Source organism: Protopterus annectens, chromosome 14.part0 (genome assembly GCF_019279795.1).
Source record: "Protopterus annectens isolate FY-2018-M chromosome 14.part0, PAN1.0, whole genome shotgun sequence".
NCBI lineage: Eukaryota > Metazoa > Chordata > Ceratodontiformes > Protopteridae > Protopterus > Protopterus annectens.
The window spans coordinates 986,731,557-986,750,094 of NC_056748.1; the positions used below are offsets into that span (position 1 = coordinate 986,731,557).

The following is an 18,538-nucleotide window of genomic DNA, read 5'->3' on the forward strand; positions in this document are numbered from 1 at the left end:
CAATAAACTACAAATTCTGGTCCAGAAACCAATCCTCTTGTGGTAGATACGCTACCTAGTGCTTACCACTCCCACTGATAAGCTAGAAGGCTACCCTCCAACACAGAAAGGCTTGGGGGGCTCAGAAGCTTACACACAGTCCTGGATACAGCAAATCTGTAGCAGGACTAGACCAGTTACAGGAAAGGAGGGAAAAGCGTAAACATGGGCTTTTAGATCAGAAAGTTGAAGGAGATGGAAAAAACTGCCCAAACGGCCAATATACTACAATTTCTGGGACAGAAACTACTTCTCTTGTGGTAGATAGGCTACCTAATGCTTACCACTCCCACTGATAAGCTAGAAGGCTTTCCTCCAACACATGCACTAATCATTACAAGAGAACTGAAACAACGATCACAAATTATACTTAATCATATGTGTAATTCCAGGAATTCAACTCATGAAAATGGTATTTTGTTATTTTAATAAAAATAAGTTATGTACTCACCATAACATTCCATCCAAGGTGTTGCTTTTCATTTGTCTTCTACCTCAGTGATTCAGATCTGACATGGATCCGACTTGGCCGTATATTCCAGCGTCTGATCCAGTGGCCAAGCTCCTCCCTTACCCATAATGCCTCTCTCCCTCCTCCCCTCAGATCGAGTTTGTTGCAGAAACAGCACCAACCCAAGAGGCCAACAGGCCTATCATACCTAGTATAACCATATAAAAGTCCACCTACGGAAAGCTGGTTAGGACAAGAGGATCCATAATACTTCAGTCCAGTCCACTACGCAGTCCAAAAAAGGCAGGGGGAAGGAGGGAGGGACAGATGAAGACAAATGAAAGTCAACAACTCATATGGAATGTTATGGTGAGTACCTAACTTATTTATCTGAAGTTGCTGTTTTCATTTTATCTTCAACCTGAGAGAGAGAGTCCCTTGCTACCAACAAAACCCAGGAGGTACTCATGGAAGGATATTCCGGAGCATGGCTGAGCCAAACAATGCCCTACTCCTGGAAAGAAGATCCAACTTATAAAGAGAAATAAAAGTGTGTGATGAGGCACAGGTTGCAGCAGAACAAATATCATCAAGAGAAATTCTGGACCAAAAGGTCGCAGAAGTGGAGACTGACCTGGTAGAATGCGCCTGCACATGTCCTGGTGGAGACAGACCTTTGGCTCGACAGGCCAAGAAAATGCACTTTGAAATCCAATGAGCAATGGTAACCTCAGAGACAGGTTTCCCCAAAAAGGATTTGGAAAAAGAGAAAAAAAGCTGATCTGATTTATGCAAGTTTTTGGTTCTATGCAAATAAAAACGCAGCTGGCTCTGCATGTCTAGTAGGTGAGGTTTGTACTCTCATTTATTTCGGAAATTTGGAAAGAAGACTGGCAAATTAATGACCTGGTTAATATTAGATTCTGAAGACACCTTCGGCAAGAAAGATGGATTGGTCTGCAAGGATACTCTGTCTTTCCGAAACCCTCTACGCCAAGGTAATTGCCACCATAAAAAGCGGTTTTCCACGACAAGAACTACAAGCCTACTGAGGCAGTTGTCTCAGGGGGGTGGGGGAGGCAAGGCCTGCAGAACAAAAGTAAGATCCCAAGAGGGCATGGGGGCCTTAACTGGAGGCCAAAGGAGAAAGGAACCTTTCAGAAAGGCCTTACAAAGTTTAGCCAAGACTAAGGAGGCTGAATTATCCCCCACATGGAAGTAAGAAATCACCACCAACTGAGCCTTAACAGTAGAGAAATTAGCTCTACGATTAAAAATATCTGCCAAAAATGCAAAATGGCAGATACTGGACCTGTGAAGGGATCCAGGTTATGCTGAGAAGCCCAGATCAAAAAACGCTTCCATTTGCTAGAGAAGATCTTCCTAGTAGAAGTCTTGTGAGCCATCATCAGGATCTTCTTAATGGGAGAAGAAAGCCCGGGAGTCCTGGCTATCAGTGAAATTGGAGGAGCCATGCCGTGAGTTTGGGCTGACTAGTTCTGGGTAAGGAGCCCCTGACGGGTGTGAAATCAAATCAAAAATGGGATTCAGAGTCCAGGGAGGATACACTACGTGAGACCAGAGAGTGGGGTACCAAACTTGATGAGACCAAAAAGGGGCAATGAAGATAACCGAACTCCGCAGCCATCAAGCTTTCTGAATGTACATGAGAATAAGGGGAAGCACAGGATACACAAAGTAGACTGGAGGGCCAAGCATGGACTAGAGCATCTCTGGGGGACTCCCAGGAGAAGGGGATCGGAGGTAAAAACTCACTGCACTTCATTTTAAAAGGAGAGGCGAAGAGATCGTAGCAAGGCTGACCTCACTTTAGAAAGATCTTCTCCATTACTTGATGGATTCAGAGACCACTCGTGAGGCATCAGAATAGACCGTCTGAGCCTGTCTGCCAGGATGTTGGACTTCCCCGAAATGTGCATTGCCACCAGAAAATGGCCGTTGTAGATCACCCACTCATACAATCTCATGGCCTTGCGGCAGAGGGGATAGAACCTGGTTCCTCCCGGTTTGTTGATATACCAGACCACTGACATACTGTTCGTCTGTATGGTAAAAGTCCCCGGAGGAAGAGAGGCATGGAGAGCTTGCAACTCCAAAAGCACAGCCCTCATCTCCAGGACACTGATATGCAGATTGGTCTCCAGGGCAAACAATGGGCTTTGGACCAATCCTTCCCATGCAATGCCCCCCCCAAGCAGAGAGGTGTTTGTGGTCACCATAGTAATGGGAGAGGGAAGAATAAATGGTCGACCCAAAAGAAGGTCCTGGGATTGGAGTTACCAAAGAAGGTAGTCCCTGCAAACATGAGACAGTCGAATAGGATGGGACAGAGGAAGGTTTAGCAGGGACCACTGAACCGCTAAGGTCCACTGCAGGACCCTCATGTAAAAGCGTGCAGCTGAGACAAGGGTGATCATGGCCGCCATGGACCCCAACGCCGGAAGAACTAATCCCGCCATGTAAAATTGGGCTAGAAGAATATCCTGTACATGACGGCAGAGTGAAGACAGTCTGTCTGGAGGCTGGAAAACTTTGTCTTGTATAGTGTCTAGTCAGGCCCCTATGAAATCTAGCACCTCAAGTCATGCCAGTTGAGACTTGGTGAGATTTATGGTAATACCCAGGGACGGGGCTAGATGAAAAAGGTAATCCCTGGTCTATACTATTCAATGCCTGGAGGGAGTGGAGAGGAGCCAATCATCCAAGTAGGGGAAGATATGAAATCTCTGCAGCCACAGTTGAGCTGCACTACCACCATTACTTTGGTAAACACCTGGGAGGGGGCAGTGGGGAGTACTCTGAACTGAAAATGATCGGCTCCCAGCTGGAAGCGTAGAAACCTCCGGGAGCGCCTGTCCATCTTGATTTGGTAGTACGCGTCCTGGAGGTCTACTGAGGACATCCAGTTGTTCATCTGCAGAAAGGGCAGAATGGACTGAAGAGTGGCAATCTGAAACTTTGTCTTGGCAATGGACAACTTCAGGGTTGACAGATCCAGAATGGGTCATAGGTGCCCCGTTTTCTTTGGCACCAAAAAGAACCTAGAATAAATGCCTGATCTGGGCTAGATGACTCGTTTTGTGAGCAGCCTGGCAATTTCTGCAGCTGCCTCCTCCCGTTGACTGGGTGGAACGTCCGGAAGGTGTCTGAGTAGACAGGGAGATGAAGAAAAAAGGGACAGAGTAACCTCTGGATATAATCTGCAGAACCCAATGATCATTTGTAATGGACTCCCAGGCTGTTGGGTGCAGAGATAGGCACCCCTTGACTGCCTCCAGGGATGAGCAGTCAATCAGTCCCTCAGGAATGCTGGAAGTGTCTGTCCGAGAAAACATCCCGAGACCCCTGTTTTTTCTGACCCCCTCTGCCATGAGGGCAGCGCCTGTCGTATTCCCCTCTGCCCCTGAGGGAAGCTGTATCCTGAGCATCTTGGGAAGAGCCCTGTGACTTCCAGAACCACATCTTCTTGACCCCATGCTGATTCCTTAAAAAGGATCTTTGTGGAGTGGAGAATGGGATCCCAACAGCAGACAAAGTCTTTCCTTACTTCTCACTCTAAGTTAACGTATCACAAACCATTTTTCCAAACAAGGTGGAACTGAAGGGAACGTTCAAGAAAGATGCCTTGAAGGGCTCTGAAAAAGAACAAAGGCAGAGCCAGGAGGAGTGTCGCCTAATGGAAATGCCCATCCACGCAGCCCTTATGGCATCCTCGGTAGCATGTGAGAGAAGCCTCATGGACGTATTCGAGATAGAAGGGTGGCCATATGTGAGGAGAAGATCTTCTTCTCCTCTGCTGACACGGACCCGCGGCAGACTCAGTGACCTCATTGACCAGGTCTCTCTGCAGTCTGATGACATGTGCCACGTAATTCAGTGCACATAAGGCAAAAGTGGCTGAAGTGTAGGCGCACTTCCCAAAATGATCCATCGCCCGAGACTCCCTGTCTGGAGGGTGGGCTGAGGAGGTCTCCTGAGCCAGCTCCTTTTTGGTGGCCGCTGCAACCACCATGGTATTGACTGGGGACCGATGGGGTGCTTAGGACCTTATTCGTGCACCTGGGGATAGGCTGAATGGTGTCCAGCTCCTTCCATGCCCTAGAGTAAATAAGATCCACTAACAGATCCGTGGGGGGGGGAGACACCCAGGAGGTAGAACAACTTGTGACAAACACCCCCAGGAATACTGACTCATCAGGACTGGGCTTGAGGGTAGACCACCTACCCCGCTGGAGCAGGATCTCCATGATGTCCCCAAAAAAGACATCCTCCAAGGGTGATTGGAGGGAGTCCTCCCCGTCTTCCAAGTTGGTATCATTGGTGAGAGACTCCAGTGGGGAGTTTAATTGCCTCCTCTTGTACGTACACTTCTGAGGGCGCTCCTCTGGGGCAGGCTCCGGAGAGGATTCATAAGCTTTGGGGAGTTCCTGGATCGGAACCTCCTGGGGCAAGCTGGCAACAGGCTGTCCTTGATGGGGCAGGATGGAAGATTCTGGCCCAGAAAAAGAGGGAGTCAGGGCAGAATCTGAGGAAGAGAGCATCAACGGTCTCGACAGAGCCGAGAGGACCTTCTCCACCAGCTCAAATGCTGAAGCTGTGCATATCCTCGAAGGCAGAACAGTCAGGGTCATGGCTCTCAGCATTCAGGGGGGAAGCCGGAGCCGAACTTCTGGCGCAGAGGCCTGATGGGAAGAGACAACCCCGAAAACCTCAACATCAACACCACCCCCTTGAATCAGATCCCGAGGCTACGGCTCCAAGAGTCGGTCTGCTCCGAGAATGTTGGGAGTCGAACCACTCAAGGCATCGATGGACGTCGAGGTACCAGGGACCATCGATGCCAATCCCTTGACACCCGGACACCTCAGACTCCAAAACCTAACGCCGGATTGGAGAAGGAGAGATAGGGAGAAAGGTGGAATGCGTGCTCCCGGCCCTGGGGGGAGATGGAGCAGGCAAGACTCCCAACTGAATCTGGGCCTGGGGGATTACATCATCCTGTCTACCTTGGGTTCTGACAGACTCCGAGTGAACTGGACTGAAGAGGCTACCGACACTGGCCTAGAAGTGCAGCCAGTAGAGGTGGTGGTGGAGACTGAGCCGGAAAGGTCTATGGTACCAGAGAGAAGTGTGGAGGCAGGAGCCAAGGAGAACTCCAGGACTTAGATGGGGGTTCGGCCGAGGAAGAGCACTCTGGAGACCTCTTCCTAGACTGATTCCACTCTTTGGAGCGCCCTTTCTCTCCATGCCTGGGCTTCTTAGTGGGGGGGGGGGGTTGAGTCCCAGAAGCCAGCGTGGAAGAAGAAGAAGGCTCAGTAGGAGGCAGGAGCAGGCCCTTTAAAATAAGCTTATTCCTCCTGTCGATCAAAGCATGGGGGTTGAAGCCCATAAAGCTAGGGCAGGAGGAATCAAGCTGGGTGACTCCCAAACAGACCACGCACAGAGTGCGGGCATCAGAGGGAGGTAGCTTATGCCCACACGCTGCATATTTCCTAAAGCCTGGCTTAGAAGTAACAGCCATGGCAGGAAGACCAAGCACACACACTAGACAGAAAAGGAACTTTTTTTTTAGGATAGAAATCAATGCCAAGCACATGAAGAGAGGTAAGGGACAGAAAAATAGAAATTAGAGAAAGAGAAGAAAACTTAAAAGAAAAAACTCTTACAACTCTGGAGCTTGGAACAATGGAAAACCATGCTGTTCAAATCGAGTGGCAAACAAGATTTGAGGGGAGGAGGGAGAAAGGGGTATTATGGGTCTGGGAGGAGTTTGGACTTTGGATCCGATGCTGGAGTTTGCGGCTGAGTCGGATCAGAGTCTCTCAGGTTGAAGATGAAATGAAAACAAAGTACAGTTTTGTACCTACCATAAATGTAGATGTTCGAGTGCTAATACAGCTGCAGTCATAACAGATGGGTTCTCCTGCCATCAGGCGGGTCCTCGGTCGGCCAAATTCCAAAGTCTAGATCCGGCGTCAGTTGTCGTTGCTTCTTCCCTGACGTCAGTGCGACAGGGGTATAAAAGAACCAGCCAACGCCATTTTCTTCAGTTTTTCTTGCCCCAGACGTCAGGTGCCCCCAGAAGGAAGGCAATACATAAATTTGTGTAATAAAGCAATGCCATATAATCAAAATACAGTAGGGCAAGCAAATACACCATAAATGAATACCCCAATCAGGTTGTATGAGGAGGTGTTAGCCAATAGGCCTGTCCCAAGAGGGGAAGGAGGAAGGGAAACCTGGACTGCAGCTGTATTAGCACTCGAACATCTACATTTATGGTAGGTACAAAACTGTACTATGTTCATCGTGCATACAGCTGCAGTCATAATAGATGGGTAGAATCCCAAAGCTAAGAAAGGGGTGGTAGGCACTAGGTGGAACTAGGAGGAGCCAGGATGCCCTGCAAGACTGCAGTGGCAAAGCCTGCTCTAGATTTGGAGTATAATGGAAGGTGGTAGTGTTTGGAGAAGGTATGCACAGAACTCCAAGTGGCTGCTTCTAAAATATCTTTGGTAGGAACTCCTCTGAGGAAAGCTGCAGAGGTAGCCGTGGCCCTTGTGGAGTGAGATCTGATGCCTGTAAGTACAGTTTTGCCATGAAAAGAATAACAAAAGCGTATGCAGTGGGCTATCCATTTTGAGATTGTCTGTTTGGAAATTGGCTTCCCTTGAGCTCCTACAGCATAGGACACAAAGAGCTGTTCTGATTTTCTGAAAGGCTTTGTTCTGTCCAAATAATAAAGCAGTTGTCTGTGGATGTCCAAGGAATGTAGTAATCTCTCCCCTTTGTTTTGAGGATTAGGATAAAAGGTAGGTAAGTGTATAGCCTGATTCAAAGCTACCCTGGATACCACTTTTGGCATAAAGGACGGGTTGGTTCGTAAAGAAACTCTGTCCTGATGGAAGATGATAAAAGGCTGCACAGCCATGAGGGCTTGTAGTTCCGATACCCTACGAGCTGAGGTAATAGCCAGAAGGAAAGCTGGTTTCCAGGACAAATATTGCAAATCTGTTGAGGCAGCTGGCTCAAAAGGAGGCAAGGTCAGTTTTTCTAGAATTAAATTGAGATCCCAAGCAGGTATTGGTTGTTTTCTTGGGGGTTTTATATTCTTAGCCCCTCTGAGGAACTGTCTTAAGAGGGGGTGAGAGAATAAAGGTGGATCAGTGTTGTATTCTGCAGAAATGGCTGAGGCATGGATTTTGATGGAGGAGAATGAAGCCCCTCTGAATAACTGTCTTAAGAGGGGGTGAGAGAATAAAAGTGGATCAGTGTTGTATTCTGCAGAAATGGTTGAGGCATGGATTTTGATGGAGAAGAATGAAAGTCCACTGCTTAGCAGCTCAGCTAGATACTGTAATATTTGAGGTAAATTCCGTTTTTCTAGTAGACAGCCTTCTGGCCTCCAAAATGACATCCTGCACCTCCTTGGAGAGTAGGGTCTGTTGTGATGTTAAGGAATCTTCCATGCGGCCAGATTGAGTGTTTTCAGCTGACTGTGAAGAGTTGTGAAGCTGTGCTGAGTCAGAAGAAGAGGCATTAGAGGCAGGGTCCATGGTGGGGAATGTGTCAGGCTCCTCAGGAGTGGGTACCAGTGTTGTCTTGGCCAGTCTGGAGCAATGAGAATCATCTTTGGTCTGTCTGCTCTGGTTTTTAATAGAACTTTGGGCAGCAGAGGAAGAGGTGGGAAGGCATAAACTGCCATTGTTGTCCAACTGAAAGAGAGAGCATCCACTCTCCAGGCCTTTGGATGAAAAATCCTTGAGCAGAATTTTGTCAATTAGTGATTTTTGTGGGAGGCAAAGAGATCTATGTCTGGCCTTCCCCATGCTTGAATTATCTCTGTAAAAACTTAAGGATGCAACTTCCATTCGTGTGGATCTGTCATATTTCTGCTTAGGTTGTCTGCCAGCATGTTTTCCTTGCCTGGCAAGTACTGTGCTTGAAGTTCGATTTGTAAGTCCAGAGCCATGTTCCAAAGTGACGTGGCCAGCCTGCATAGGGGGTATGAATGGGTTCCTCCCTGTTTGTTTATGTACCACATTACTGTGGTGTTGTCTGTCCTTATCAATAGTTGACCTGGATGCAGAAGGTCTTTGAAAGCTATAATAGCATTTATTACTGCTAGCATTTCCTTTTGATTGATGTGAAGGTGCTTTTCTTTTGGGACCATTTGCCCTGAATGCACCGATCTGTCATGTGCCCCCCCCAGGCGTAGTCCGAGGCGTCTGTTGTGATGACTTGATTTGCTTGAGGCTTGCTGAATGGGAGACCTGTGTTTGTTTGGCATGCTTGAGCCCACCACAGAAATTCCTTTTGAAGACATGGAATTAGTGGTATTATTGTTTCCAAACTGTGGCTGTGTTGAGACCATAGGTTTTCAGGTACCACTGAAGTTTCCTCATATGCAGCTTTGCACATGGGATTAGTAGGATGCAAGATGCCATGAATCCCAGAGCCTGCAGGATTTTCCTTGCAGTCAGCCTGGTGAAATTTGCTAGTGTTCTGAAGTACTGAGTTAGTTGCCCCTGCTTCTCTGGCGTGAGGTAGGCCATCTGGGTGTTTGTGTCCAAGTTGGCACCCAGGAAAATTATTTTCAGTGGGTATTAGCCTTGATTTCTTTTTGTTGACTGTGTATCCCAGAGAATTCAACAACATTATTACATAAGCCAGATGTTTCAGAAGTATGTGCTTGCAGTCCGCTTGGATCAGGCAGTCGTCCAAATAGGGGTATATTTGTATCCCTTGAAGTCTGCAGTAGGCAATTACTGATGCCAGGCATTTCGTGAATACTCTGGGCAGTAGATAAGCCAAAGGGCAATGCAGAGAATTGATAATGGGTTGAACCTGCAAGAAATCTGAGGTATCTTCTGCAATTTTGTCTGATTGGGACATGCAGGTATGCCTCCTTGAGGTCCAATGTTACCAGCCAAGACTCCTTGCCCAGCATGGGAAGAAGCTGCTGTAAAGTGAGCATCTTGAATTTTGGTACAAGTAAAAATGTGTTTAGGATGGATAGGTCCAAAATAGGTCTCCAATCTTTTCCCTTCCTTGGTACCAGGAATAGTCTGGAATAAAAACCTTGACCTTGTTTGTGAGTAGGTACCTCTTGAATAGCTTTCATGTCCATGAGATCTGAAATTTGTCTTTGTGCCTCTGCCCTTTGATTGTGTGGCAGGGTTTGGCATGCCTCTCATTTTTGGAAGGGTGTGAAAATGGAATCTGTAGCCTCTGTTTATAATGTCCAGGATCCATTTGTCTTTTGTGACAATATGCCATTTTTTTGAAAATAATGACAGTTTTCCGCCTAAGGGTGCTGCCATTTGAGCCTTGCTTGGCATGCAAAGGGGAAAGTCATTGGGCTTGCTTTCTGAATGGTTGCGAACTATCCGCACCACCTCTTTGTGTAGGAGCTTGCCATTGTCTGCCTCTAAACGATCCTTGGGGTTGCCCTCTGCCCCTCGGGCGCCTGTATCTACCTCTTTGGGGTCTGTCCGTGGCTGGAAAGGACCAATTTTTGGAAGGCCAATTTCTACTGAAACGTGGGGGTTGTACCTGTAGAAAATCTTTCACTGTTTGCATTGATTTAGCCTTTTCCTCCATTTTCTTTAATACCTCCTCAGCATTAGCACCAAATAATACATCCTTTTGTAGAGGGGCATCTAATAATTTAGCTTTGACATGATCTGGTAAGGTTTGTTCCTTGAGCCAGGCATGTCTACGTATGACTGATCCTGTAACAGCAGCTCTACATGAGGCCTCTAGAGCATCAAAACCACATTGCAAGGTATGTTTACCCACTTGTTCTGCACTATGCATCAAATCCTGCAACTCCTTCAAGTCTGATTGTTCAGGTTGTGACATTTTACTTCTCAATTGTGATAACAGAAACTGTTGGTACTTTAACATATAGAACTGGCAGTTTAATGCCCTCATGGTTAAGGTGGCCAAGGTATATACCTTTTTCCCCCACCTTTCTAAGGATCTGGAATCTCTCTCGGAAGGTAATGGATTTTTAGCAGTGGAGGCTTTTATTCCCTTGGGGCCCTGTGAGATAGTTTCTGGGTCAGCCGTATGGCTTTTGTATAGAAACTGGTGTGAGTCAGGAACCCGGTAGTACCTGTCAGGCTTGACTGGGGCTGGAGGTAAAGAATCCGGGTTAAGGCAGGCCTCCGAGTACACATCATCTAGTATGTCCAAGACAGGAGGTATAGCCAGAGGCCTGTGCTGAGGTAGCAAGAGAAAATCCCTAAGCCTTTTCTTGGAATCTGAGTACTCTTGGCCTTCCCAGTGGAAGTGTTCCCTTAAGGTATGCAAGGTTTCCCCAAATGAGTAATCCTCTGGGGCGGATACAGAGGGAATGGACTCCTCTGCATCAGAATCTTCAAAAGGGGAGTAAGAAAGTTCCTGTTCATCAGAGTGCTCTAATATAATGGAGGCCTGATCAGAGGAGGGGGATTCTTCCTCCACTCTGGGCCTTTTGTCCTGGGGGGGTTGAGAACCCCTGATAAGAGTAATTAAATCCTCAGCCATTTTAAGCATCTGTTTTTTTAGGCATGGGGCTTGGAGATGGGCCCTGTGTAGCTTGTCTCTTAGAATGCATGGCTGCTTTAGACTTAGTGAAAGCCTTGATGGAAAAAGAAGAGGAAGGTCTGAAGACACCTTGAGTGGAGGCAGACCTGTCTACATTTTGAGATTCACCACCAAGAGTGGCTTCGTTATCTGTAGTCGGGGTGTGGGCTAAGGAGCCTGCGACCTCGGGCACAGAAGACACTGCCAATGAAGTGTCGTCTGTAGTCAGGGGCTGCGTAGGCGCCTCACTGAGAACCGGACCACCTGTAGTGGGCTTTGGCGTGGTGTCGGTAGAGGCCGCAGACCTCTAGTGTCGGTCCTTATCTTTGCGCTTTTTAGACAAAACTGGAGTCGGAGTATCCGACGACATAATATAGTTAAATTTTTTGCCAAAATAATGCTGGGCGAACTCCGCCTGACGCTTAATGGTGCGTTTGTTGAATGTAGCACAAAAACGACAGACCGAGACGTCGTGGTCTGGGCCTAAACAAGGAATACAGAGGGAATGAAAATCCTTATGCGGTATTTGCTTCCCACATGAAATACAATTATTAACTTTGTCTGACATCGGTCTGAGGCAAAAAAAATTTCCCCAACGGGGTACTTAGTATTCAAGAAGACTTCGGTTGCAAAATTTTTGTAATTTCAGGAGCTGGCCGACCGGCACTTGTGAACTGCTTCTGCTTCGGGCACCATGCGGCAAGAAAGACTGAAGAAAATGGCATCAGCTGGTTCTTTTATACCCGTCGCACTGATGTCAGGGAAGAAGCGACGACAACCGACACCGGACCTAGACTTTGGAATTCGGCGACCGAGGACCCGCCTGACGGCAGGAGAACCTATCTGTTATGACTGCAGCTGTATGCACGATGAACATCTTCAGATCTGTGAATCAGTGCCCCTGTTTATTTGTATTTCTGCCACTTAAGCAGAAGTTTTCTCATTTATTATGTCTCTGTGCATATACATTTGTTGCGAAGAATAGCAGTCTTCCCATACAATCCAGTGAAATCTTTTTTTCCATTTGTCCATACCACTTACTAAGTTTATCATGATATGTTTGTTATTCTTTTGTTCTTCCACTAAATCTTCTAAATGATAATACAGCAGTTAGAGGGGAGCTTTGAAAAGCCTTACACCAGGTGCTGACTGTGTGTCTAGTAGGTCCACCCACTATCACCATCATCATCATCAATAGTATAACCTGTCTTTTGGAAATCAGACTCCATGAAGTTCAAAAGTTATATTATATTCCTTTATTTGTTTTATTTATATAGTTAGCGCTCTCTCTCCCCATGTTCAGAATGAAGCAGACCAAACACTGACCATAACATGATCTCATCCTCTTACATACTTTGCATCATCCTCAATTTTTAAGGCATCTTGTTCAGTAGTCTCCTAATTGTCATGTATATTACTAAACTAAGTTTCCTATAGAAAAATACAGTGTGGTTAGAGCTGACACACCCAAGGAGGAAAATGTCCAAAGCTTTTTCTCACTGATTATTCAAACTAGGTGGTATAATATTGTACAAAAACACGATACAATCTACATTCTTTTTTTCAGTAAAATAAAAAATATCCACCAGTCTCTATTCTGATTATTCACAAAATGTATGACTTTTGGTTTTCTGCCCAGACTAGAAAACTGTTATTTAAAAATGTTAAGTCTTACCTCCACCATGTCCTCCTGTTACTACTGGTTCAACATTTCCTCCTGTTACTGTAGCAAGAGTAGGGAAAAAAAGGCACCTAAAAAAATAACAAAGAACAATAGCTGTAACACCCAACAAATATACCTGATTACTGTTTATTAGAAACCGCTGCAAATGAATCTTATCTCTCACTTCAGCATTTTTCTAACAAAACTGACTTTCTGATTTTTTTTTTCCTATCAATGTTGGTCTTTACTTGTTTTGTTCTGATAGGCACATACTTCTGTGACATCTTACTTTTATCTCAATGTGGCAACAGCAATGGAAGTAGGCTGTCTTCTCCTTACTCTCCCACACTTAGACTGTACTAAGGATAGGCAACACCCCCCCAACACACACACACACACACACACACACACACACACACACACACACACACACACAGTTAAATTTTCACATCTGATTCCTCATATATAGGTTCATAGGTTGGTACTTGGCTATCGGCCCTAGGGCCTATAAAAGCCTAGCCATAACAATTCCCTGGATATTTCTTCCCACAATATTTACTTCCCTTGACCCCTGTCTAGCAGGGCGACTGACATGATCCCCGGGCTGAATTTCCTATCTCCCATCCAATCGTCAAGGTTCCTTTTGAAGAGGGCCAACGGGGCGCTCTGCTTGACATGTATGGGCAGTCTATTCCAGAGTATGGGGAGTCTCTGGGTCAGGAACTCATCCCTCCAGCATGTTTTGTTCATTGTGATGACACGGCTTAGATCCCTGGAGAGTGTGGCTCTGAGGGATTGGGATTTCCTCCTAACTAACATTATTCTGTCAGGGAATGCAAATGTTTCCATTGCCCCATTCATAAAATTCCAGCTTACTCTGTTGAATGCTTTCTCTGCATCAAGACTCACCAACAATAGTGGTATTTTCTTGCATTTTACTTCTTTCTGGATCATCATTGTTCTATTAATGTTGTCAAATGTTTGCCGCCCCTCCACAAAACCACACTGATCTATGTCTATTAATTTTGGTATCACTTTTGCCATTCTTTTAACCATTAAAGACATAAACACTTTATAATCATGGTTCAGAACTGAAATGGGCCTATATGAAGCTGGGTCTGATGAGTCTTTATCATCTTTAGTTATTACAGCCCCCACAGCTTTCTTCCAGGATGGTGGTGCTTCTCCTATTTAAAAACAATGTTAATCAAAACCTTTCAGATCTTTATCATTTTCTTCCCTCCTAGCTTCTAAACTTCTACTTACCATCTATTCATGGAGATTTTCCTGTAGATTGGTTACACTTCACCATTTTTATCTCTTCTTCTTCTACCCTAACTACTAACGAGTCTCATCAGCCTCTAACCTTGGCAATATTTAATTCTGCCATAAACATTTCCATTTGTACGTTTTCGTGATTTTCACATTTCTCTAATTTATACAGATTTTCATAACATTTCTGAAATATCTTTAGTTGGTAACAGCTCTATTTGGTCACTTGTTTTCTGGAGTTGCATTTCAAGAGTGTTTTTTTTTCCTTTACTCTATTTGCCCTGCATATGAGTGTTTTTGTTAAGCCAGTATAGCACTGTATTTATAACATCTTGTGACTTTAAATTTAACAGGTAAAATGTTGCTTTATTCACTAATGTTAATATTGTCACCTGTTGTATGTACTTTTAGATCAGTGACCTGTTTGGCAATTAAGAGTAGAACTTATTGTAACCTCCGAGAGATACAACTGACTCTGTGTATCTGCGTAACATCACTGTTATTACTGACTATTATTTGGAGAACTCTAAATTGTGTGTAGCGCCATAGTAGTTTCTTGTTTCTGTAGCATACCACTGTTATTCCTGACTTTTAGTGGAGAATGCTAAATTGTGTGTAGTATCTTAGTGGCTACTATTTTATTTTCATAACCTTATAACAATATATAATAGTGTAGTGTATGTTATAATAGCTTGGTATCAACTGCAGTTACATTTTTTTTTTCTTTGCTATCCTTGCATTTTGTGTTACTCAAAGAATTGTGCTGTTTCTTACAAGGTATGCTGCTCCTCCCCTGCATGTTCTATCTTAGTTACTTGGTAATCAGAGTGTTTTAAAACTTCAGACCTAATATTTACATCCTTTTCCTTTTTACTTCCAGTACCCACAGCAAAAGTTACATCCTGTGTCTTGGCCAACCTCCAATCAACCCAAGGCTGTCTCATTGACCTGCACTGTGAGACCCTGCGTCAGTGGAACACTAAACTGCTTTCAGCTACACCAGTGTATGTTAGAGTTGTATTTAATCTGTCCTACAAACTGAAGACTCTTTCCCTTTTCAGTGTACACATGCACACTACTGGACCCCCCCCCCCATTTTTCTATTCCTATTGTAATCCTAGGTCACTTACTTAAAACTACTTTCTCTTGGAAAAAGTTTACCTATGCACCTGCAGCCCATACTTCAATTGTTTTTCCCTGTAGAAGTGGTAGTCCTTTTCACCACATTGTACTAGATTAGTAGCATAAGATTTGTAGTTATTAGGAAGATACTGCACTACATTGACCTGGAATTGACTTAGTTTGGTTTTACTGATTTCTTGTTAGCAGCTGGCCTAGTCCAGTTTTTCTGACTCACAACCTTGTATTACTTTGTGTCTACCCCCTCCCCCACCTAGAACCTGCACAACTCCCTCCCACTCCTCCTTAATTACAGAGGTATCTTCCTTTTACTCTTCTGTCCTGAACAGCCCTATAGATAGGATCTGCAGTCTCGAGGACTGGTGTAGCCCTCCTCCATTCGCCTTGCTACACTCAGCTCACTCTGCTCCCCTACCCTGCCCCCATTTCCCACACACCCCCATTACCTCTACATTTATTCTAATTCAGATCACCTGACCACACCGTCCTCCAAAGACCTCTCATACACACCCCTATCAGATTTCTACCTTAAAAAGGTACATAGTATCTACTTGCCATGCATACATACCTAACAAACATCACATCATTATATACAAACACATCACTAGAAAACACATCATTCCAAATAACAACTTTCTCAAACAAATATACACTCACACATTTTCTTTCCTTTCTCTTCTACATTATTTAGAGACAACTTAATCCTACACATAAGTCTCACATAACACCATCTTACACTAGGAAAACATCATTTAGATCCAACATAGACATGGTGCACACAATTAAATGCATACTGTTTATCACTAAAAATCTACTTATATCTGGAGACATACACCCAAACCCTGGACCACAAAACTCTCTACTCTCTGCTAGGCAAATCTCTGACCTATTGATTCTGAATGTCAACATCAGAAGTATCGCTAACAAACTTTCTGACTTATACACATTTATAGCTCACTACTCCCCTGACATACTAACCATTACCGAGACATGGCTAAAACCTAGTACCCAAAATGAAGAAATTCTCCCACCAGGATATAATATCCTAAGACTGGAGAGAGTGGGCAAAAAGGGAGGTGGAGTTTCTATCCTCTACAAAAATACAAGGGGGGGGTAAGCGCAGAGGTGACCGGGTGGCCAAGCGTGAACCAGAGCGTCTCTGGGGCTCTCCCCTGGTGGGGGAATGAGAGCGAAAAACTCGCTGTACTTTGTGTTTGACGGAGAAACAAAAAGATCGCAGCAAGGTCGAACCCATTTGAGGAAAATCTGTTTCACTACTGACGGGTTCAGAGACCACTCGTACGGTGTGAGGATCAAGCGACTCAACTTGTCCGCAAGAACGTTGGACTGTCCCAGAATGTACGTTGCTATCAGAAAACGGTTGGTGGATATCGCCCATTCCCAAACTCCCATGGCCTCCCGACAAAGGGGATAAGATCTGGTCCCTCCCTGTTTGTTTATGTACCAGACTACCACCATGTTGTCTGTCTGTACTGAATAGTCCCCAGGGGAAGAAGGTCATGAAGAGCTTGCAATGCTAGAAGCACCGCCCTCATTTCCAGGACACTGATATGCAGATCGGTCTCTAAGGGAGTCCATGTGCCTTGGACGGTTCTGCCCAAAGAATGCCCCCCCACCCGAGGCGAGAAGCGTCCATGGTCAGCGTGGCTTGGGGATGAAGCATCAATAAGGGTCTCCCTTCCCGCAGCTCCCGTGAGTGAAGCCACCAGAGGAGGGCTTCCCTGCAAACCTTGCTCAGGGGGATAAGAGTGTCTAATGGGTGTAGCAACAGAGACCACTGGACTTGAAGGGTCCATTGAAGAATTCTCATTCGCAGACGTGCGTGCAGGGAAAGACTGATTGCTGCCGCCATACAGCCCAGCGCTCTCAGGACTAATTCTGCTGATGGGGTTGGGGACTGAAGAAGTGCCATAACATGACGTGACAAACTGCTTAATCTGTCTGATGTTAAAAGGGCCTGAGAGAGGCGAGTATCTATTTTGGCCCCTATGAATTCCAGAACTTATACAGGACGAAGGAAGGATTTCTGGTGGTTTACTGAAATGCCCAGACGCTGAGCAAGAGTGAGAGAATAGTCTCTGGCAGAACAAAGCTGATGCCTGTTGGAGGCGGTGAGGAGCCAGTCGTCCAGGTACGGAAAGACCTGAATGCCCTGGAGTCTCAGGTGGGCTGCAACAACTGCCATGACCTTGGCGAACACCCTGGGGGCTGTGGTGAGGCCGAATGGAAGAACCCTGAACTGATAATGACTGGCTCCCAGCCGAAAGCAGAGAAACCTCCTGGATCATCTGTCCATAAGAATATGGTAGTACGCATCCTTGAGGTCTATGGAGCACATCCAGTCATTCTCCCGAAGAAGGGGGAGAATTGATTGCAGAGTGACCATCCGGAACTTTTCTTTGGGAATGAACAGGTTCAGGGAAGAAAGGTCTGGAATCGGTCTTAAGTCCCCCGTCTTTTTTGGCACTAAAAAGAACCTGGAGTAACTGCCCAATCCGAACTGGTCTGGGGGGACGTGCTGGATGGCTCTTTTTTCTAGCAGCTTCGAAACCTCCAACAATGCCGCCTCCCTTTGATCGGGTGGGACATTGGGGAGGCGCTTCATAGGAGGGGGAAGACTTAGAAAGGGGATGGTGTAACTTCTGGATATGATTCGGAGCACCCACCGATCCGTCGTAATGGACTCCCAATTTTGGAGGTGCTCCGACAGACGCCCCCCCCCCGACTGCCTCCAGAGAGGGACAGCCGGGTAAGCCCTCAGGGCTGTTGTTTGGGCCTGTCCGAGAACGGTTCTCTAGACCCGAAATTACGTGGCCCCCCCTCTGCCTCTGGGCCAGCGTCCACCTTGTCCTCCTCTACCTCTGAAGGACAAGGGGTCCGAAGCTGGACGGGACTGCTGAGACTTCCGGAACCACATCTTCTTTTGTCCCCCTCTGATTCCTATAGAAGGATCGCTGGGGATTAGAGAAGCAGACTCAGACGGCAGACAGCGTCTTCCCGTTCTTCTCGCTTTGGACCAGCGTCTCGAGGACGGTCTTGCCAAAGAGCGAAGAACCGTCAAAGGGCGGGTTCGCAAAGGACGCCTTGAAGGGTTCTGCAAAATCGCAAAGGCGGAGCCAGGCGTGACGCCACAAGGCAACCTCTGCTCCACTAGCTCTAGCCGCTCCCTCCGTGGCATGGGAGAGTAGCCACATAGACGTGTTAGAAATAGATTTCAGAGTGGCCATGCGAGTCAAGAAAGTCCTCATCCTCAGCCGTCATGGACTCCGGGGGAGCCCCAGCATATTCCTTTATTAAGTCTCGCTGGAGTCGGATGACGTGCGCCATGTAGTTCAGCTCCCTTATAGAGAAGGTGGCTG

The 18,538-nt window shown here is 46.1% G+C and overlaps 1 protein-coding gene across 1 annotated transcript in view; it reads right to left on the minus strand.

The window, feature by feature from the left end:
• The window catches only part of WDFY4 (WDFY family member 4), a 4,454,583-nt gene that overhangs the window by 3,224,359 nt on the left and 1,211,686 nt on the right, over positions 1–18,538 (minus strand). Inside the window, exon 14 of the mRNA XM_044055648.1 lies at positions 12,759–12,835. Coding sequence (XP_043911583.1) covers positions 12,759–12,835 — 77 coding nt within the window. The remainder of the gene's footprint in view (positions 1–12,758; positions 12,836–18,538) is intronic.